This window comes from Thamnophis sirtalis, unplaced genomic scaffold, assembly GCF_051295495.1.
Source record: "Thamnophis sirtalis isolate CommonGarterSnake01/CBP01778 unplaced genomic scaffold, rThaSir2_p1.2 scaffold_5, whole genome shotgun sequence".
Classification (NCBI taxonomy): domain Eukaryota; kingdom Metazoa; phylum Chordata; class Lepidosauria; order Squamata; family Natricidae; genus Thamnophis; species Thamnophis sirtalis.
In genome coordinates this window covers 19,855,131-19,878,530 of record NW_028261385.1, presented here as the reverse complement: position 1 = coordinate 19,878,530, position 23,400 = coordinate 19,855,131, and the positions used below count along the sequence as shown (strand labels likewise).

General features: G+C 41.9%; 1 protein-coding gene across 2 annotated transcripts in view; it reads left to right on the top strand.

Moving 5' to 3' along the window:
- Window positions 1-23,400, top strand: part of NPR3 (natriuretic peptide receptor 3) — a 78,274-nt gene that overhangs the window by 44,042 nt on the left and 10,832 nt on the right. For both annotated transcript variants that reach the window (XM_087715388.1, XM_087715386.1), the window contains exons 4-5: window positions 14,715-14,850; window positions 18,440-18,534. In XM_087715388.1, the coding sequence (XP_087571514.1) occupies window positions 14,715-14,850; window positions 18,440-18,534 (231 nt within the window). The remainder of the gene's footprint in view (window positions 1-14,714; window positions 14,851-18,439; window positions 18,535-23,400) is intronic.

The window sequence follows — 23,400 nt, the reverse complement described above, 5'->3', positions numbered from 1 at the left end:
GTGTGTGTGTGTGTGTGTGTGTGTGTGTGTGTGTGAGAGAGAGAGAGAGAGAGAGAGAGAGAGAGAGAGAGAGAGAGAGAGAGAGAGAGAGAGAGAGAGATGGAATGTCTGATGGGGAGCCCAAAAGTTTTATTACCTCTTTTATTGACTTTGTAGCTGGTCCTAAATCTGATGAAGAGGCCATTCAGGTTTCATCAGCAAGACAATACAAAGAATTTGGAGTGGAGAATTAAATTTACTGGTTGTTTGGCAAGTTGGCAGGGCAACTGTTGCCAGGATTTTACAGACATTTACGGTTGTCTGAGCCCTTTGAAAAGAACGTAGCAATTTGAAAAAAGGGTTTTAATGAAGGAGAGGAAGGAGTGCTAATAGGAACTACTGTTTGTTCAGAAGGGAATTTGCATCCTTGTTTGTAAGCCATTTGTCACTTTGATATATGCTCCACATTTATCCTGCACAGTACTATTATTGATGAGAAGCAAGATGAATGCCTATTGTTATCCGCATAACAAAGATAGCCAGGAATAAATCAAAAACTTGTCTGGTTCTTCCCACTGGAGATGCACAATCATAGAACAAGGAATGATAGAATTGGAAGGGTCCTCAAAGGTCTTCTAGTCCAACCCTCTACTTGAGCAGGAAACCCTATATCATTTCAGACAAATGGCTGTCCAGTCTCTTTTTGAAAATGTTCAGTGATGGAGCACCCACAACTTCTGATGGCAAGCTATTCCACTAGTTACCGTATTTTTTGGAGTATAAGACGCACCGGAGACACAGCAAGATTTTGAAGAGGAAAATTAAAAAGTTTTTGCACTCTGCAAACCTCCCAAAAATGGCCCATTTTTTTTCAAAAAAAAAAAAAAAAGGACATGACTAGCCCTTAGGAGGCTTGTAGAGTGCTCCTGGGGTGGGGGTGGGGGGCAAAACATCCCTGCGACCAATAAGATCACATAGATTAGGCCTCCTCCGTATCCCATCGGCCAGCCAGTGTCGGCTGGCAACCACAAGGAGGAGGGCCTTCTCAGCAGTAGCCCCGGCCCTTTGGAACGAGCTCCCTGTGGAGATTCGTACCCTCTCCACCGTCCAAGCCTTCCGCACAGCCCTGAAGAACTGGCTCGCCCGTCAGGCCTGGGGATAAGGATAGTTGCCCCTCCCGAATGTTGTATGGATGTTGCCTACTATTTTTAGTATATGTCTCTATTTTGTTGTCTGTATCCCCCCCTTTCCTAGTTTTTATGTGAGCCGCCCTGAGTCCCCTCAGGGAAAAGGGCGGCCTACAAATTCTAATAAAACTACAAAAAACTACAAACTACAAAAACAAGCAAGAAATGGCTCATTTTTCTCAAAAAATGGACCCGTTTTTTGGCATGGATAGCCTTTAGAAAGCTTATAGAGTGCTGTTGGGGGCTGGGGGGGGGAGGAAACAGGCCATGTTTTGCTCATTTCTGCCCTCCCCAGTCCCCAGGAGTTCTCTGAAAGCCTTCTAAAAGCTATCCACTGCCATTTTGGTGAAGGAGGCAGAGTTTCGGGAGGCAAAAAAATGCTGTATTCAGTGTAGAAGACGCACCCAGATTTTCAGCCTCTTTTTGAGGGAAAAAGGTGCATCTTATACTCTGAAAAATACTGCAATTTCTCTCACTGTTAGGAAATTTCTCCTTAGTTCTACAGACTCCTCCCATCCTGGACATAAATTGTTTCAACCTCTACCCTCAAAACGACGCTATAGAGCATTGCTATCGTTTAAAATAGTTTAACTCCCTTGTCTTTGTAGGAGCCCTTAAAATATTGGAAACGCCGCTCTCCTGCCTCCCCTAATCCTTCTTTTCATTAGACTAGACATATCCAATTCCTGTAACTGTTCTTTGCAGTATCAGGCCAAACAACACTTTGGGTGTTTTTCCCTACAACCTCTTGATCATCGGTCCTCACTTCTTCCTCTCCCCTGTGCAGAGCAATGGGGGAGGAAATGGATGCCTATCCTGTGACATTTCAAAAGACTTTTGAAGTCAGTGTGGGGGGTTGCATGAAATTGGGCGTGTTTATCCATTGTTGAAGTCAAAACCTTTACCTCCTGTCTGTTTATAGATAGTTCTCAACCTAGGACCACAATTGAGCCCAAAATTTCTGTTGAAGTTGAAGTTGAGTTTATTTATAGGCCGCCCTTTTCCCTGTTGCTAAGCAAGACAGTTAAGTGAGTTTTGCCCCATTTTATGACCTTTTTGATAACTGCAGTTAGTTAGTAACACAGTTGTTACAGGCTTCCCCATTGATTTTGCTTGTCGGAAGATCAAAAAAACCGGGACATGGCAACCGTCATAAATACAATCCAAATGCCAAGTGCCCAAATTTTGATTATGTGGCCATGGATGCTACAATGGTCATAAGTGTGAAAAACGGTCATAAGACCCTTTTTTGAGTACCATTGCATCTTCAAACTGTGATTAAATGAATGGTTGTAAGTTGAGGATTACTTGTACTGACTGTAATATTATCATGTATAGTTTTTGATTTAAATCGACCATTTCTTTTCGTTTGTAAACTTATTGAAAAAGATACAAAATAGTTCATGAATGGCATCCACTGAGATAAATCAGCCAGTTTTAGATTTTTCAAAGCAATCACTCAGACAAGACTGTAAACCTAAGCTCTTTGGGAAGCCAATTGTTTGAATAGCTTTTGGAACTTCTTTTGACATCTAGACCCTCAATGCTGTCCTGATCTCAAGACATACCATTGGCTCAACAAAGGGAGAAAGTTATATTAGCAGAATAGCAGAGTTTGAAGGAATATTGGAGGTCTTCTAGCCCAGGGGTCTCCAACCTTGGCAACTTTAAGACTTGTGGACTCCAACTCCCAGAATCCCTTAGCCAGCTGTCTCTTGAGTTACAATCCTGGGAGCTTACCATCATGGTCGTAACTCATGACAGTCATAAATCAGGTCATCAAGCCTTTTTTGCTGTGGTCTTTAAGTGAACCAATGGTTTGCCATAGCCAGTTTTAGCAATAGTAATAGCACTTAGACTTATATACCGCTTCACAATGCTTTTGCAGCCCTCTCTAAGGTTTAGAGAGTCAGCCTATTGCCCTCAACAGTCTGGGTCCTCATTTTACCGACTTGGGAAGGATGGAAAGCTGAGTTAACCCTGAGCCATGAGAATCAAACTGCCAAATTGCAGGCAGCCAGCAGGCAGCAGAAGTAGCCTGCAGTACCACATTCTAACCACTGCGCCACCACAGCTCAGTTTTGCCCAAAACCTGAGGTAGACATCATTTTCAGCAAAACTGCCATAAAATGTGGTCATGCGTCTGTGGGACACTGCAAAGGTCTGTCATATGTAAGTCAAGGAGTATCTATGGTTTATCTAATTCAGTAACTTGTCATTTTAGTTTAGTAGCACTTCTCCAAGGTCTTGGACAAGCCATTTATCTACTCATGCTAGTGCATACAAATCTGGGTACAGGCCAGTGGTGAAATTCAACTTTTTTTACTACCGGTTTTGTGGGCGTGCTTGGTGGGTGTGGTAGGGGAAGGATACTGCAAAATCTCCAGTCCTACCCACTCCAGGCGAAGGATACTGCAAAATCCTCATTCCCTCTCCACTCCAGGGGAAGGATACTGCAAAATCCCCATTCCCTCTCCACTCCAGGGGAAGGATACTGCAAAATCCCCATTCCCTCTCCACTCCAGGGGAACGATACTGCAAAATCCTCATTCCCTCTCCACTCCAGGGGAAGGGTACTGCAAAATCCCCATTCCCTCTCCACTCCAGGGGAAGGATACTGCAAAATCCCCATTCCCTCTCCACTCCAGGGGAAGGATACTGCAAAAACCCCATTCCCTCTCCACTCCAGGGGAACGATACTGCAAAATCCTCATTCCCTCTCCACTCCAGGGGAAGGGTACTGCAAAATCCCCATTCCCTCTCCACTCCAGGGGAAGGATACTGCAAAATCCTCATTCCCTCTCCACTCCAGGGGAAGGATACTGCAAAATCCCCATTCCCACTCCACTCCAGGGGAACGATACTGCAAAATCCTCATTCCCTCTCCACTCCAGGGGAAGGATACTGCAAAATCCCCATTCCCTCTCCACTCCAGGGGAAGGATACTGCAAAATCCCCATTCCCTCTCCACTCCAGGGGAAGGATACTGCAAAATCCCCATTCCCTCTCCACTCCAGGGGAAGGATACTGCAAAATCCTCATTCCCTCTCCACTCCAGGGGAAGGATACTGCAAAATCCCCATTCCCTCTCCACTCCAGGGGAAGGATACTGCAAAATCCCCATTCCCTCTCCACTCCAGGGGAAGGATACTGCAAAAACCCCATTCCCTCTCCACTCCAGGGGAAGGATACTGCAAAATCCTCATTCCCTCTCCACTCCAGGGGAAGGATACTGCAAAATCCTCATTCCCTCTCCACTCCAGGGGAAGGATACTACAAAATCCTCATTCCCTCTCCACTCCAGGGGTAGGATACTGCAAAATCCCCATTCCCTCCCCATTCAGTGGGAAGGATACTGCAAAATCTCCATTCCCTCTCCACTCTGGGGGAATGATATTGCAAAATCTCCATTCCCACCACTCTGGGGCCAGCTAGAGGTGGTATTTGCTGGTTGTCCAAACTACTCAAAATTTCCGCTACTGGTTCTCTAGAACCTGTCAGAACCTGCTGAATTTCACCCCTGCTATAGGCCCTTGGTTTGCAAGCTTCTTCCTTGTCTGTGGAGATTCTCAGTCATCCAGGTCATAGTTTTCCCAAAGGTCCTTCCCCCCCCTCAAGAATGCAAATGACCAGCTGTCTGTAAGGAGTGTGGCCTTCAGCTCCCAGAATTCCCCAGCCAAGGGTGAGAAATACTGCTATAGATAGAATTTCTGAGAGTGACCTCAGCTCACCCACTGGAAATCTTAAAACTGCTGGAGGAAGAGCCTCTGATCTTTAGATGAGATAAGGCTCACCAACACACATGGATAATGCCAGATCGTCTTGAGCTACCAGAGAAATGTTGCAGTTAACCTCACAAGCGGTGTTTCCTTCAACATCTGAATATATAACTCTTGTGTCACAAATTGCATTTGTGCTTAGATTAACCAGTTTCAAAATGCAGATTTTCTGTTCTCAGTGATCCTCCATTAAAAGAAAAACCCCAGTGAAACTAGATATTACTAGAAGGTTTTCTTTGGGCTTGCTTCCTTTGATGCTGATTATCTATATAAAGCCTTTGGGGGGGGGGGTAGTAAAGCCAGACATTTGGCCCAAGCCACAGTTCAAAAGTTTCCGGGAGAGGAAGATGTCATTCAGACATTTGCAGGATGCGAAGACAATTTTGGAAGAGCTTACAAGTGTTTTCTGTTATTTTCCTTCCCTCAAAGCCATGGTGTTCCTGCTGTTTGGGGAAATTGGCAGCCATTAAACTATGCTTTAAAAGGGGGTCTGAACTTTTTGCTCCATCATACAGCTTCCTAAATGCTTTTCTCTCCTCCTCCCAGCTTTCAAACTGCACATCTGGGGCAGCAGCTGAGTTTCAACCTGCTAAAGGCGTGAAAGACACATGCCTTGGCATGGATGTAAGAACATTCCTCAACTACTTTATAATCAGCAAATATTATTATAGATTGTTCCCCCAACTCAGAACTTCCCTTATTGCTAACTGCCCACTGTCGATTTCCTCTTTGGTAGATAGACAGCCACAGCCAGCAAAGATAAACCCAGACAACTTAATTTGAAATGGCATACATTTCATGTTAGACTTTGGCAGCTACTTCAACTGAAAGTAATTCTTCCAACTCACAGAGCCTCATTAACAAGATTTATTGAGCTAGGAAAGAGGAGGATTATTGGAATTTCATCAGCTAAATGATTACTTACGCAGAATTTAATCTAACTCTGAAATATTCTTACAGTGGAGATTTACGCCGTTTCTTCTTAATATCTTTCTGGTAAAGTTGTAAGAAAAGTAGTTATCTTTGCATGTAATGGAAACTCTTGCTACTGCTTACTAAGCTGTCTCTAGAACCTTTATCAATCTGTGAATTATCTTGTACAATTTGCAGGTGTTCATTTGCTCATGGTGAGGAAAGTTTTACTGCCTAGCTAAAAAAGATCTCTTGTTGCATGGGATAACACAACAGAATTTATATTTGTGTGATTCATTAACCCTTCTGTAATATCAAACTGGTACAATTACATAACAGCACCAACAGAATTCCACATAACTTTATCTCTTGTTATCTACTTGTACCTGTTTTGTTACTACATAGGAGTTAAATAGGGAGGATTAGCAGCAGGGTATTTATTAATTTATAATTTATATTTCTAAAGCCACTTCATTCCATCATTTTTCAAAAGCCTTCTATCAGAATTGGTTAAGGTGCACTGCTTTTATAGGTGGCACATTCTATTGGGATCTTGTCACTCTGCACTTGGAGATGATTCTGGATCACCTTAGCTGATGGTGATTGCACATCTGTGCAAGAGGGATGCTAATGTGCTTTCAATGTTTTTGTAGGTTTCAAATAAAAGAAAGAACCAACAATAATGGCTGTTGAAAAAGAAGAAATAAATTGTACATGTGACAGAGAAGTCAAGCGTACTGGACAGCTGTGAATCTTTTCCTAAGTTTCATAGACTATTCTTTCTTACTATAATGACAGAATAACAAAGTTGGAAGGGACCTTAGAAGTCTTCTAGTTCAGGCAGGAAACCCTCTACCATTTCAGATCAATGTTGTCCAATCTCTTCTTAAAAACCTCCAGTGTTGGGGCACCCACAACCTCTGGAGGCAAGGTCATTCCGCTCATTAATTGATTGTTCTAACTGTCAGGAAATGTCTCCTTAGTTCTAGGTTTCTTCATTCCTTTATTAGTTTCCATCCATTTTTTCTTGTCCTGCCTTCAGGTGCTTTGGAGAATAGGTTGACCCCCTTTTCCTGTGGCAGCCCCTTAGATATTGAAACACTGCTATCATGTTGTAATAATAGATATATTTGAATACAAATACGATTGAGCATTCTTTCAGGAAGGAAGGAATCTGATTAAACCTTTCCCTGCAGTTCTCTTTTTAATGTGAAATGGTCCACAAGCTTCTTGTTTTACTCCATAATAATAAGGCCTGCGTGTTTTAGATTTAAGCCGGTTTCCCCCACATTCTCTTTCTCACCTGTAGTCTTCTCAGATCATTTTGGGTTAAGGGAGAAAAGTCAGAACATGTACATAGACTATAAATGATGGCGTTTACTTGATGTCTAGTTTGGATTAGTTACTAGAGTGGCTGACTTTGACAGACAATCAATACCAGCACAGGTCATAAGTGTCTCAGAGTCCAGAGATCACTTGGTTGTGTTTGTTCTAGGAAACAGGACAAGGTCTCTTTCATAATTGGCACAATTCTCTGATCCTTCCCCCCTCCCTACTTTTGCAATAAATGAATGCTTCAAATTCTTGACTCTTGAGAATATTTGATCAAACACCAATTGTTGCTAGAGGAATTCTGGATAGGCAGCAGTGATGTCTTGGCAGATGTTTTTTTTCCCCCCATCCCTGTTGCTTTCCGTGATCCTTGTTCTGATTTAACATATCTCGAAGATTGACTCATTTATTTGTTTTATCTGACAATGAAAAAACAAGAGCACATCTCGAACTTAAGTTCTAGTAAACGTAAAAGTAAAAGTTGAAATTGACTTGCATTTTTAGCAAAATGATGAATGTTTCCATGTGCAGCAGAGACGTATATCCTAGAATTGCATGCAGCCAAAGAACCCTTAATAGTTGTATAGAAGAAAGAATTGCAGTGGGCATAACTCTCGTGCAAGCAACATTTGCCAAAATTCCTTGTTTTATAATAGAGTTAAGAAAGTTCAAGGACGGTGCCTCCTTTTTGCACCTGGCGTGCCATTTTTTTTCTATTGAAGTAGATAAAGAGCACAGTTATTTAAAGCTAAAAGTAGACACAACAATCGATCGGTGTGTTTTTAAAAAGTAAACTGCATCAGGCAAATAACTAATTAGGCAATTTAATTCTTTTATGCCACATTCCTGAAGAAAATCCCTCTTCTGAATTTGATTCTTCAATTTGGCAAGTTTCTTCTTCCTTGCTCCAAAGGACTTCAGCCAAAAATATTGTTTGTCAGTGATGAAAAGCTAGCTGGTTTTTTTTGAGGGGGGAGGAGAATTCAAGTGGCTCTATCCAACTTTGAAAGTGCTCAGTGGCTTTTGCTGCCTCCTATAGGGTAGATGAAATTGCTTACATAATCATTACTGCTTTTTTTTATACCTGCTCCTCCATCTGACTTGATAATAATAATATTTCCAAATCATTTCCTTTTTCTTGGGAATTAAGTTAGAATTGTTTTTAAATTATCTTCCCTAAGAGATTGATGTGCAGAGAGTATTTTCCTATTAAATAGACAAGTTTCCTATTAAGTGCTTTTTTTAAGATTTGCAATTAAGGAAGAGTATAAATTCCATGTACAGTACATTATTGCTCCGTTTCCTTCCTTTCTTCCTTCCTTCCTTCTTCCCTCTCTCCCTTCCTCCCCTTTTTTGTCAGCTTCTCTCCACTTAATGGAATTTGCCTTTTTAAAATGTAATCTAGTCCTTAAAGATTAACTATAAAGTCTTTCCACATGAAGAACGTGTGCCAAATAGGAGTTGCATTAGACTTCAATAAGTCCCCAAAATCAATAACTTTATGAGAATTCAAGTGATTTTGAACTCTACAAGGTTACTTTTTCAAAATTAGCCTTTTTTTTTCGGTCTCTCAAATATGGGAGGAACTTGCTGGATTCTCCTCTGTTATTTGAGTTTTAGATTCTCTAGGGAGAATGTTTCCTTGACTGCGAGGACACTCTTCCAAATGAAATGTAAGCTTAGATCTCACTGTTATGGCTCTCAAATTGTTTGACTTTAACCTTGTGGACATTCTTGCCTCCTTCTTTTGTTTTGCATTCCCTGTTAGCAGCCCAGAGAAGAAAAAAGAGGCCTCAAACTCAAACCAGTACTGTGAATTTCCATCCTTTCTTCAATGCAAACCATATTTCATGGGACAGAGGTTTGGTTATTGGAGGTCTGTCTGTCTCCAAGGATCTCTGCCCATCCCACTATATATATGATGGTGAACCTATGCCACATGGGCCTGAAGTAGCATGTGGAGCCATGTCGCCTGGCACATGTGACATCTCCCATTCCTCTTCTGGATTTCAAGCATGCATGCATCCGCGCCGATCGGCTGGCATGCATGCGGCAGTGCTGGAAACTGGAAGAGGTGGTCTTCTGTTTCCCAGCATGAGCATGCGCGCCAGCCAGCTGATTCGGCATGGGCGCATGTGCAGCAGTAACTGGAAGACTTGCATGTGCATGCCAAAAATTCATTTTCTAGCGTGCACATGCCCCCTGGGCAGCTCCTCTTCCTGGTTGCAACCCGGAAGAGTGTGCGAATGGATGTGAAGTGTGTGCGCATGCGAGAAGTTCTCCCTTTTCGGCACTCACTCGGTGCAAAAAGGTTCGCCATCACTGCACTATATCCATCAGGACAAGTGCACGCTGGGCCCAATCAGTGTCATCTATTGGGACCCAGGAAATGACTCTCAAAAAGCTCCTTTCCTCTGGATCAGCACTGTAAGATCCATACAGCTGTCACCATGGAGGGTGTTCTGTAAATCCTTGAAAACCTGGCTTTGCTTCAGGCCTGGGGGTGGGTGGGGCGTAGAGTGGTTGCTGAGTCCCTGTGAGGTTTTGGGAGCATTGTGTTATTCCAGATGTCCATCGTCTGTTCAATCCTTATTCAGGATTTTTAAAATGTAAGCCACCCAGAGGTGTTTGAAATCAGGCAGGCTCCAAATCAAATCAAATGAATAAATGTCCGTTTTCTGCTTCCCCTTTTGTATGGGATTTTGTAACGGCTGTTTGTTCTTAGCAAAATTGAAGGTCACTTTACCAATCACCTCCCAATTGTTTCTGAAGGCTTGGGAAATAGAAAAGCGGGCAATATGGAAAAGCCCTAAAACAGTCATTTATTGCAGATAAATGCATTGTTACACTTTTGGTGTACATTGTACACTTACGCTGTAAGGATTCATCCCCACAATATCTGTTCTAAGTTGCTCGCTCGCTCGTTCTCACGTTGGAAGCACGTGGGTTGAAAGACTAGCGGGTGACATCACCATTGCTCAGGAGACGCCTGGTTAGGGCCTCCTTTCATGTCCCCCTTTAAGTTGCCCACCAGAGTGGTACCCATCTCACTACTTGCAGTTGCCAGCTTTCAAGCTGCTGGGTCAGCAGGAGCTGGAGCGAATGACGGGAGTTCGCCCCGTCACGCAGCAGCACTCGGGTCTCCAATGTGAGTTTGCTGGTTGTTAACCCAGCTTCCTAACCACATGAGCTACCACACTCCTATTCTAACTTACAGTCTATGAAGTGAGGAGCCGTGGTTTTTCCATCCCAGCAGGTCCTGGAAATGCTATTCCCCATCAGGTGAGCTTCAGGTGCACCACAACAAACTCTCTTGCATTGCTACATTGTGTGTTGAGACCATAGACGGCCAGAATAGAATGATATTTTGAAAAGAAATTGCTGTTAAAAAGAAGTAATGAACCAGGTCTTCCCTATAAAGCTCTACATGCAGACTGTAAAATATTTCAATTACATCAGGGGTGGGTTAGTCAATTTCAGGACTTTACGTTCTGCAGATCGTCGGTAGGCCAACCTGTTTCAGAAATTAAAAGAGAGGAAGTGGCTGGGGAGGAAAAATCACTACAGTATGCACACCTTGCAAATGAGCCCAAAGTCTGTTCCTAGTGTTTTAAAATCATGAACTGATATTGCATTGGTTGAGTAGAACTTTGGACATTTCCTGTACTTAAGAAATCTTCTGCCTTAATTTATAAATCACTTGTTAATCATTTGTGCAACTTTGCTGCATTCAAATTATAACCAACTCCAGAGACTGGCTTCTGGCATTAGCGTGGGTGAAATCATAAAGCTCCCTTTAATGTGTTCCTTTGTCCACCCAAGCCATCCAGCTTTCTTTATCTCCTATTCAGATATATGAACTATGCATGCCTGCCTGCCTTTATATCTGTTGCTCAGGGAAGTTAGTCTCATTAGCCTTTCTGTTTTTAATTGCCCAAAGAATATGGCAATTAGCTTTTCTTTTTCTTTTTATGCTACTTTCTCTTTCTGTTGGGGTTGCTCCAAAATGTACGTAGATTTGAAAAGAGGGACAGAAAAGAATTCTGTAAAAAAAAAAAAAAAGCAAGCGGAAGTGAAAAGGGTACCCCACCAGTTTGGCATAGAAGACAGGCCCATTCATTGAAACTAGCTGCTCCCATTCTCTCTGAATCTACAGATGGCCAGCAAACAGGACAAGCAAGCATTGCTACGAAGGGAGAACAGCTACACAGCTGGATTCCTTGTAGCACAGCATTGCCGGGATTTCTCGAAAACACAAGGCTATTTATACGCTTTTTTTTTTTTGCACTTGTATTGCACATTTCATTTAGCTCATGCCATTGACTGAAAGAGCCACAAAAATGTGGAGATACATGCGCGCATACAGGGCAATCTTTAGAAAATAAGCTACAGGATGGAATTGTTCTACCGTTCAAAGTCCTGCCAAGAATAGGTTTCTAGCATCTGTAGGAGGGTAGAGAACTAGGGGCAGCCAACACAACTCAGGGGATAAAAACACTTCTCTTCTCCCCTCTTGCCTAAGAGTTTCTGTTCTGTTTATGATTGTTGGAAGAAATGCCTTCTGGGTTCAGCTCCAAGTGTGCAAAAAGACACTGGAAACATAGAGGCTGCTTGGAGAGATGGTTTAATGATGGACAGGACCACATGGCTTGAGGTCCTGAACAGAAAAGGGGGATCACATCCTTCCAGATGTTGGGTGAAGAAGAAAAGAGAAAGAAGGGCTGAAAATTCCTGGCTTTATACTCTCTGTTTCCTGTTCCTGTGTAAGAAATGTATTCTGATTGGTTGTCAGACTCCCATGGGGCCATGCAGGGACAACTCTTTAGGTTGTGCTTTGAGTCCAAGTTTGGTTGAGCATTGCTTCTTCCCAGGTGCCCTGCGGTGAGATGGGTAAAGGGCTAATACTATCATGCCTTAATCCCATCAACCTAGAGCTGAATGGGGAACTTTTTGTTATGTAGAATAGACTGGTTTGGGCCTTTCAATAGCCCATTAAGAAAAGTGGGGGCTATTAAAAGTGAGTCTGTTTCCTGCCTAAAATCATGTTTCTCCATTTCTGATCCAGGGAAATATAATATTCTGCCTTCTTAATATTTCCCAGGATATTTCATTTTTCTAGCAGAGGGATGGGTTTTAACTTCCTACATGATAAAACTGTTTAAAGCAGTTTAATAAATGTTTGTTATTCCTGAGTCGTGGGCAATGACGATGAATTTGGATAGCACTTTCTCATATCCTCAACAGGAAAAGGGATACAGTGAGTTGGTGGATTATGTATATACAGTATATATAGAGTAATTATTATACAAAAAGAGAAAAGAAACCTCTCAGGTTGTCCTATTTTGTATGACTCTGCTGGCAGAAATATATGTTCCCCTAGTCTGAGTGGAAATGGATAGACTAACGCTAAAACTAAAAGATAAAGGAGATACAGAATACTATGCTACATGGAATAGATTCTATCAATGGTTAGAAACATGAGATAGAAGTTGGAATGCGGAAAGAATCAGGTTAGGTGGACATGGGAAGAGATACTATGTATGTATTAGAATGTAGCTATTAGGATGATAGATAAGTTGACATTCTAGAATATGATGGTCAAAAATAAATGTACAGCACTAGCACTGTTTAAAATAGTATATGTGTTATTTGTTTTTACTTTTGTTTCATGTCAAATGGAATGCCAGGACAATTACACTGTATTTAATATATCTATATGTAAACAATATATATATATATATATATATATATATATATATATATATATATATATATGTGTGTGTGTGTGTGTGTGTGTGTGTGTGTGTGTGTGTGTGTGTGTGTGTGTGTGTGTGTGTATGTGTTTGTGTGTGTGTATATGTATGTATGTATATATATATGTGTGTGTATATATGTGTGTATGTACATGTGTATATATACAGGGCGGGGCATAACCTTTTCCTAGGGGGTCACAGCAACACTTGTAATAACAACACAAATAATTCATACACCATTCGAAAGCCCATCAAAAACTGAGTTTATTGACACGATTTAATAGTCAGTATGACCACCATTAGCCCTTCGAACAGCATTCAAACGAGGTGGATAAGAACACAACAAATCTTCAAACAATTCCGTTCGATTTTCAGGGCGGAGCATAACCTTTTCCTAGGGGGTCACAGCAAGATCGACAGCAGTTTACAACTTCCGCAACACCTCATTTTAAAGCCCATAAAAAACTGAATTGAATGAGCTATTAAATGTTAAATTTGTTTCGGTTGAAACTTTGAGAATGAATTTGGAAACTGTGTTGAAAAATCTGGAAAATCGAACGGAATTGTTTGAAGATTTGTTGTGTTCTTATCCACCTCGTTTGAATGCTGTTCGAAGGGCTAATGGTGGTCATACTGACTATTAAATCGTGTCAATAAACTCAGTTTTTGATGGGCTTTCGAATGGTGTATGAATTATTTGTGTTGTTATTACAAGTGTTGCTGTGACCCCCTAGGAAAAGGTTATGCCCCGCCCTGTATATATACACACACTTACACATATATTTCCGCTAAGAAAAAGACAATCCAGTTGTGTTTTACTGTTTTCTAAAAGGTACTTGTATAATTTAGCCCAACGTTTGTTCTGGATTTATTAACCACTGTGTGTGGCAGCTTCTGTAACAAGCCACAATGATAATCAAAATACTGGTATGTTCTTCATAATGCCACATAAGAGCAGTAGCACTTAGACTTATATACCACCTCACAATGCTTTTACAGCCCTCTCTAAGCAGTTTACAGAGTCAGCATATTGCCCCCAACAATTTGCGTCCTTATTTTATCCACCTTAGAAGGATGGAAGTCTGACTCAACCTTAAGCCAGGGAGATTTGAACTGCCAAATTGCAGGCAGTCAGCAGAAGTAGCCTGCAGTACTGCACTCTAACCACTGAGCCACCGTGGCTCATAAGCTACCTGAGAGACCATCTGCCTCCAGTCATGTCTGTCTGTCCCATATGTTCCAGCAGAGTTGTTGGGCTCCAGGACTCCTCAATTTAGTCTTGCCATCTTGTGGGGCCTAGGAAGTATGTATCCTCTGTTGTGGGCCCCAGCCTCTGAAAGTGGTCCAAAAAGCTTAGAAAACCTATCTTTGGATCTGTGCTTGGGGGTTCATGTCTGTTATTTGTTTAATGGGTCTTATTTTGTTTTTTGTTTTTGGATTTTGTTTTAAGAACATTTTAGTCCAGGCTGCTGTTGATTTAATATTTTTAGCTGCTTTTATGTCTTTTTGACCTGTGGGTACCACCCAGCATCCACTGGAGTTGGGCAGCTTATAAATTGAAATGGACGAGCAAATAAATAAATAATGCCATCATGCAAATTTGGGGATATCTTATCAGGTACACAAGTCGTGTCATTTCGGGCTGATCTCATAACATGCATATTATCATTTCCTCACTTGCTCCTTCTAGGGATGTCTGTGAAGATGCATAAAATGATGGTTTTGCTGAACTTACGGGCCAAATCACCGATGAAATGTTGTTCTGCTTTTAGGTGAACATGTTTGTTGAAGGTTTCCATGATGCTTTAGTTCTCTATGTTCTCGCTTTACGGGAAGTTCTGAAGAATGGCTTCACAAAGAAAGATGGGGATAAGATTGTTCATCAGACATGGAACAGGACATACGAAGGTACATCCAGTCACATATCCCATGCTTTTTTTAGATAAATAGTTTTGTTTTAGTAAAAGCTGCCCCTTTTTATCCTTGTTTCTTCATAGTAGAGATTAAGATTCCTGGGTTTTGTTGATCAAGCCTTCTATATAATTGAAATGAAAAGCCAATTGTTTCTGCTAATATTGTGAAAGAAGATTTTGTGATTGGTTGGTTGATTGATTGGTTTTGTTAGCCATTTTTGAAACATTTGTGTCATGCAAAATCTTATGCTGGCCCCATAAAGTACAGGACCAGCACAAGAGTTTAAACAATCAGTTCAGAAGCTTCAAGTACCCACCAAGTCACGGGGCTTAAAGAGAGAACAAAAGAGGTCAGACTGAAGTGGTTATCAGAGGAAAAATTCTAGATAACCTTAAGACAACAATCGGTTTCTATGGAAGGAAGTTTCTGTGAGAAGAAAACACTCTGTAGGGTTACACAGATTGAAACCAACCCTTTGAATTGGCCATGGAAACAACCAGAACCCTGAGAGAGTTAAAATGGAGCACTTTAAAGAATAAAGCATAAGGATCTCTGAAATGTTTTTCAAACTTGGCAACTTGAAAATGACTTCATGCTGGCTGGGGGAATTCTGGATGTTGAAGTTCACACATCTGCAAGTTGCCAGGTTGGAAAAGTACTGATTTAAATAACCTTTACTTCTGCCTTTTGCCCCCACTGTTCTGCCTGAAATGCTGTCTCCTGTATATAATTGTATAGTCTACCAAAAATAAAGCGACTGGATAATATTATTTAATCAGAATATATAGAGAGCTGCATAGACAGTGCAGCTTTTAAATATGGATTGCTTAGCTCCGTTGTATCCATGTTAATAGCAGCACCAATATCAGTAGCAAGCAACAATACATCCTTAATACAGTTATTTAGCAACTCTTGATTCCCCTTTTCAAGTTTTGCCTGTTTGTCAGCTATTTTCCTGTTTGTTTATTTGCTCATCTCATTACATTAGTTCCTTTTATAATTTAGTTTTTTAATCTTAAAAGCTAAGTTTGATTTAAAAAAGGCTCAGATCAGTGGTGAAATTCATTTTTTTTTTCCTTGCTGGTTCTGTGGGCGTGGCCTGGTGGGCGTGGCAGCGGAAGGATATTGCAAAATCTTCATTCCAACCCCATTGCAGGGGAAGGATACTGCAAAATCTCCATTCCCACCCCCACTCTGGGGCCAGCCAGAGGTGGCATTTGCTGGTTCTCCAAACTACTCAAGATTTCTGCTACCGGTTTCCAGAACCTGCTGAATTTCACCCCTGGCTCAGATGTGATTTACCTGTTTAGTTGTAATGTTACATTTTTTTGTATTAGATTTCAAAAACTTCATTTTGCATTTGGAAAGTAAGGCTTCCATTTTTTTTTCATTTCTAGTGTTTTGCCTGATTATTAAAACAACCCCTTTAAGTCCTACAAGCCTTATAATATATAAATGTACACAAACCTTAATACGGACATCCACACAGAGCTAAACTTTATAAAATAAGCAGGACATTCCTGGTAAGACCAGCAGCCCTTGTCAAATTCACCCGTCAATATGTACTGGGCAAAATTACCAAACTTTTCTGTGGAAGTACTTAAAAAAACGGAAATGTTTCCTTTAGATAAGAACTCAACAATGAGTTCAGAAACTGGAATGGCTTTGAAAAACATCATCAGCCATTTTCTCAGCTGCTGTTACTTTTTCTTTAGGAAGAGAGCATTAAAGGAAATGCTTTAGGAGAAGGGAAATATCAGACTGACAGTAGAATTGCAGTGAAATATCATTTCATCTGGTATGCATTTTGAAATGAACTTCCTATTCCACATTTCCTGGATGAGCAATTATGTAGACTGCTCAAAATTGGATAATGGGCTTTTTGGAACCCAAGTTATGCAAAGAAGTATGTATTTTGGGAGAAATGGTCCATGAAAAGGAATTTTCTTTTTTACATGCAAAGCAGAGCACAATGTATATACAATTAAGCACATAGAAGTTTGGCATAGACTAATCTGTCTGTCTTTTATCTGGAAGGGGAAAGAAAATATCCCTTCTAAATCTTTAATTCAACACCCCTCATTCTGGCACATTCTGGATATGCTTGGAACTACAATTCTCATAATCCCCAGCAAGGAATTAAGAGGCATTTTCATATGATGATATCTGGAAAATATCAGGTTACAAGTCAAGCCAAAAACTTGCATGTATTTTTCTCTGTAAACAAATTCAACTAATTCAGTGCCTCACATCACAAAGATTATAGCATACAGCAGATCCGTTGGTTTCACTGAAAACTGCAATAGAGGGACACCTCACTATCATATACACTACTTTAGGAATCAGTTAGGGATACTACCAGTGGTACTAATACAACTAGTGTAGAAGATTAGGTTGTGGGAGAAACAGGGAACTGTTTAGTCAAGTGTTTCTGGATATTTGCTATGTCTTTACCTACTCCTTGATAGAGTCTATGGAAGGAAAGAAGAGAGAAAGGAATATTCCCTGTTATTTCTATAGATTTTTTAAACATGTGTCTGTAAATCAGTGTAAATTCCTGGTGACTGGCTGGATTAGTCCCTGGAATTTTCTTAGCAACATTTTTCAGAAATGTTTTGCCATTGCCTCCATCCTAGGGCTGAGAGTGTGTGCTGGTTCCATATTTAAGATGGGACTAGAACTCCTGGGTCCCTGGTTTCCAGCTGGGTTCCTTAACTATTATCCCAAATTGGCTCTCTAGTTCTACATATAGGGATCCTTAAAATTCATTTGACTTCAAGTAAGCAACAATGAGCATCCTGTGAGAAATGGGTTTTTTTCTGAGCAAGATTTCTCATTGTAAATTAATTTCCAACATAATTTTGTTGAAACTTTAATAGAGGTTTTTTTTTAAAAAAAATGGTTAGGAAGACAACAAAGAATTCCAACATTGGACAAGTACGTTTAGTTTCCAATATGATCCCTATATGTAAGCTATTCAAAGCCATTTACTTCTTAGAATATCAGAGTTGGAAGGGACATTGAAGGTCTTCTAGTCCAACCCCCTGCTTAGGCAGGAAACCCTACATCACTTCGGATAAATGGTTATCCAACATTTTCTTAAAGACTTCCAGTGTTGGAGCATTCCCAACTTCTGGAGGCAAGTTGTTCCACTGATTAATTGTTCTAACTGTCAGGAAATGTCTCCTTAGTTCTAGGTTGCTTCTCTCCTTGATTAGTTTCCACCCATTGCTTCTTGTCCTGCCCTCAGGTGCTTTGGAGCATAGTTCTTGCTTCTTTTAACCCAGGGCAAGGGTTTTAAGAGCAAAGAAGCCGGTTTCTGTTAGGGAGTGTCGAATAAGACTTGGTTACTTTCATTTCTACTAATAAGCCGAAATAATTTATCCTCTTGAGAAGGAAATGTTACATATTCTAGGAATGTAGAGACAATTGCAGTCGCTTGGAATGCCAGCCAGAAGGCTGCTAGGATTCCTTACTATATCAGTCTGTAAAAATTCTGCCCTCTTTATTTTATTTTTCTTGGAAACATTCGATGTTTTCAATTTAAATTATACATCAGCACATAATACACATATTTCTTCAGGCATTGCAGGGCCAGTATCTATTGATGCCTCTGGAGAAAGGTTTGGGGATTTTTCTGTGGTTGCCATGACTGATCCTGAAACTGGAACACAGCAGGTGAGTAAATTGTTTCCAAATCAGCTTTGACTATGTTTATTCTCCTCTGGGTACATGGAATGAGCTCTTCGCATGGATAGCAAGATGCTCAGGCTTGGGAGCTGAAGACCAACACCTCTGGAGCAGTCGGGTGGGTTTCAACCGGTTCGCGGTGGTCCCCGCGAACCGGTTGGTCGGCGAACCCGGAAGTAAGTAACTTCCGGGAACGGCGAAGGGCCCACCTGCCCGCCCGCGTTCCTTACCCGGTTTTGACAAGTTCTGCGCTTCCACACATGCGCAGGACGCATACAGCGCCTGTGCGATCCTCCAGGAGCAGCTGGAGCATCGCACAGACGCTAGTACGCATGCATGCACTGCGCGCGTGCACGTGGACGCCGCCGGCCCCGTTCCAACCGAACCGATTGGAACGGGGCGAGAAACCCACCCCTGGGAGCAGTGGTGGGCTCCAGATCCCATTGCACCGGTACGCTGCGATGGGGCCGGACATCCACCTTGGGCATGTGTGCCTGCGCATGCCACTGCCCTGCGACGCCCCAGCTACTTGGCGAGATCGCGCAGGCGCAGTTGGCCCGTTTCCCTCAAAAAGAGCTAAGGAACACGGACAGGCGGATGGGCCATCGAAACACCACTGCTCCCAGCTGCCACCGGTACGCCCGTACCGGGCTGTACCGCCCGGAATCCATCAATGCTCTGGAATCCATCAACATCAGGAAAGATGTTCTAAATTATAAATTGGATTGAAAATTATACTTGTCCTGTTTCATTAAATCTTTGAATGGCATTTAGGTTCCAGAAATTTTAGGCATAACAATCATTCTCCCTACTGAACAGGAATTTGAACTATTGCTTTCCTACACCAAGTCCAATACTCTAATCATGTAATCCCAAAGGTGCTTCAATTTAATATTTGGATTTGCAACTGAAATCTGCTAGGAATTTAGAAAGAAAATTAAGGGCAGCAATTATGAACCCGAGAAAGATTAAGGGAGTGGATTTATTTAGCTATTATCCAGCATAACCAAAATTACAATTAAATTAAGCATAATTCAAACAAAACCACTTGCCTGCAAGCAGAAATTGGTGGAACCACAAAATAGACAAAATAATAGAAAGTGAAAAAGCTAAAGTGCACATAACCACATTTCTGGTATTTGGTAATTGGCTCATATTTATTTATTTATTTGTTTGTTTGTTTGTTTGTTTGTATCCCACCTTAATTATTTTTACAAAAAAACTCAAGGCAGTGAGCATAGGTAAAGGTTCCCCTCGCACATATGTGTTAGTCGTTCCCGACTCTAGGGGGCAGTGCTCATCTCCCTTTCAAAGCCTTCAGAGATGTCCAAAGACATCTCTGTGGTCATGTGGCTGGCATGACTAAACGCCGAAGGCGCACAGAACACTGTTATCTTCCCACCAAAGGTGGTTCCTATTTTTCTACTTGCATTTTTATATGGTTTCGAACTGCTAGGTTCGCAGAAGCTGGGACAAGTAACGGGAGCTCACTCTGCTACATGGTGCTAGGGATTCGAACTGTCGACCTTTCTGATTGAGCCAAGGTGGCGCAGTGGTTAAAAGCAGCACTGCAGGCTACTGCTAGATCAGCAGGTCAGCGGTTCAAATCTCACCGGCTCAGGGTTGACTCAGCCTTCCATCCTTCCGAGGTGGGTAAAATGAGGACCCAGATTGTTGTTGGGGGCAATATGCTGACTCTCTGTAAACCGCTTAGAGAGGCCTGAAAGGCCTATGAAGCGGTATATAAGTCTACTGCTATTGCTATTGCTATTGATTGACAAGTTCAGCATCTTAGCCACTGAGCCACCATGTTCCTGCAGTGAGTGAGCATATCCAGTACTCTTTCCTCGTCCTATTTTCCCCACAACAACAACCCTGTGAAGTGGGTTGGGCTGAGAGAGAGAGAGTGATTAGCTCAGTATCACCCAGCTGGCTTTCATGGCTACGGCAGGATTTGAACTTATAGTCCCCTGGTTTCTGGCCTGATGCCTTAACCACTAGACCAAACTGGTAGCAGCATCCCACAAACACATGAGTTTCTAGCAAATAAATGTCCATTTGTTAGAATGGGTTTGAAGTTATAACTGTGATTTGTTTTACAACTGTTGTAAAAACACTCATAAAATTGGGTGCATGCCTGGACTTAATGACTGTTTCAACTTACAACCGAAATTCCTGTACCAATTGCAGTCATGAGTCAAGGACTATTGGTATGAAGAGTTCATATACTGTAACTCACTGGCCCCTTGAAAAGGTTAGAGAGAATAGGTTGGCATAACCACAAGACACATTTTAAAACATAGACACCAAACTAACCATACTAATTAGCTATCTGGATATCCCAGATATGACCCTAAGAACCGTATTTTGATGAAGAGAAATATAGAAGGCAATCTGCTCACTTCCCCATGCTTTGAATTACCCTTGCAGCCTCTTGCAAGCAGAGGTGGTATTCAGCCAGTTCGGACCGGTTCACCCAGGTGGGGTGCACCCGCCCCGGCTCTATGCCGTACTATTTCGGCACGTTTTTGAGGCTGAGCACATGCGCGGAAGGCATGCGCGAGCAAAGTGCATGTGCGGAAGCCAGGCGCACACGCGGTGAACTAGTGGTAACAAAATTCCGAGCCGAGATGGCGCAGTGGTTAAATGCAGCACTGCAGGCTACTTCAGCTGACTGTAGTTCTGCAGTTCGGCTGTTCAAATCTCACCGGCTCAGGGTTGACTCAGCCTTCCATCCTTCCGAGGTGGGTAAAATGAGGACCCGGATTGTTGGGGGCAATATGCTGACTCTGTAAACCGCTTAGAGAGGGCTGAAAGCCCTATGAAGCGGTATATAAGTCTAACTGCTATTGCTATTGCTATAAAATATGAAACCCACCGCTGCTTGCAAGTAATGAGCAATCAAGCTATAATTTAAATTATAACAAGTTCCTCTCCTCCCCCCCTAAAGGGAAAGATTAGAATCAATTGACTAATGGTCAGCTTTAGGAGAAGCTCCTGAATAGTAAGAGTGGTTCAGCAGTGCATGCAGTTTGGTTAATAAGGTGGTAAACGCTATTATGCTGCCGTTATTTCCTCAGAAGGTGGAAGGCCACCTGAGAGAGATGCAGGGGTGATATTCACTTACTTTCCCTACCAGTTTGCAAATGTGAGTCCACGTATGTGTTCAGCCTTCGGCGCATATGCTTTGGCTTGAAAACATACCTAAGTAGGACGGCATAGATGCAGGGCAGGTGGGAAGGCCCACCTGCAATTTCCACTACCGGTTCGGGTAAAATGGCTGAATACCACCTCCGGAGGGGTGTTGTGCTTGCAAGATTCTTTTCAATACTATTCCAATCTGTTTCTCCTTTCATACCAGTGATGGGATTCAAATAATTTAACAACCGGTTCTCTGCCCTAATGACCAGCTGGGTAGGCGAGGCTCGGTGGTCATGTGACTGTTTGGGTGTGGCCAACTCAATGTCACTCAGGTCGACGGGCACTTCACCTTAGCTGTTACAATGTAATTAGAGTTAACTAGAGAGGCAGTTTCTGTAAGGAGGGCAATAAAGATTAGGCTAGAAACAGCACCAGAATGTTTCCTTCCTGCCTTCCTTACAGGATTAGGCCTGTAAAGTAGGAAAAAAAACAAAAGGAGATTTCTTCCAACAACCGGTTCTCCGGACTGCTCACAAAGTTAACAACCGGTTCTCCCAAATAGGTGCAAACTGGCTGAATCCCACCACTGTTTCATACCCTTAGTATTTGAGGTCTACCTAAAGTCAAATGCAGATTCCTGTTTCCTGTTAGTTTACTAAGTAGGCTTTGAAACAAAAAAAAATCTGCAGTTATAGAGCCTGGCAAATTAGAACAAATCAGGTACCGTAACTATTTCCTGTTTTCAACATAATGGGGAAACAGTTTCTTTAATCGGGGCTGCAGGACTCTCAGAGAGGGGAAGTAAGTGCTTCTCTGGGTTCATGACACAAGCATCATTACAACCAAACTGTCAAGAGTCTAGGAATCTAGAAAAGATGCCATTCTGTTGAGCTTCTATTGGGGAAATGGCCCCTATTAACACAACGGAAGTCATTACTTTTGGTTGATTGTAATCTGCTGCTCAAAATGTTAAAATTGGGGAAATCATTGTTATGTCACCTTATTGGACTGCAAATTCAGTGAATTGGTTTGATTTGGCATGGACGAGCCTCTTTGTGCTATTATCTTATTCATATAACCGTTTTGACTGCATTTGTGATATTTTGAGGTTTGAAGCCATATACTGAAAATTTACCCTCTGAGCCTCTGAATGTTTGTTTGTGTGTTTGTTACATACCACCCACCTCGCTGTTTAGGGCAGCTTGTAATATCACAAAAATAGAGATAGAAAAGCCATTATAAAAATAAAAACAGATTAAAAATGCAAAAGATTAAATCAGTGGTAGTCAACCTGGTCCCTACCACACACTAGTGGGCGTTCCAGCTTTCATGGTGGGCGGTAGGGGTTTGCTGTAACTCTGCTTTATAAATTTTATAAAGTAAAGTTACTTCCCTACTTTATAAATCACCATTATTGTGGAACCGGTGGGCGGTTAGAAAATTTTAATACAACCAGAAATACAAAGGTGGGCGGTAGGTATAAAAAGGTTGACTACCCCTGGATTAAATGGTGCCTTCTCTACCCCTGCACCAACCATCTCTAGTCTACAGCGTCTTCATCAGGGCCCCACATCAACCAGCAGAGACAGGCTTTAAGGCTCTTCCCAAAGGCCAGAAGGGTGAGGGCAAAACTCACCTCCAGTGACAAGAAATTCCAGAGCAGGGGTGTCAAACTGGCATCATCACGGCATCATCACGTGACGTATCATGACT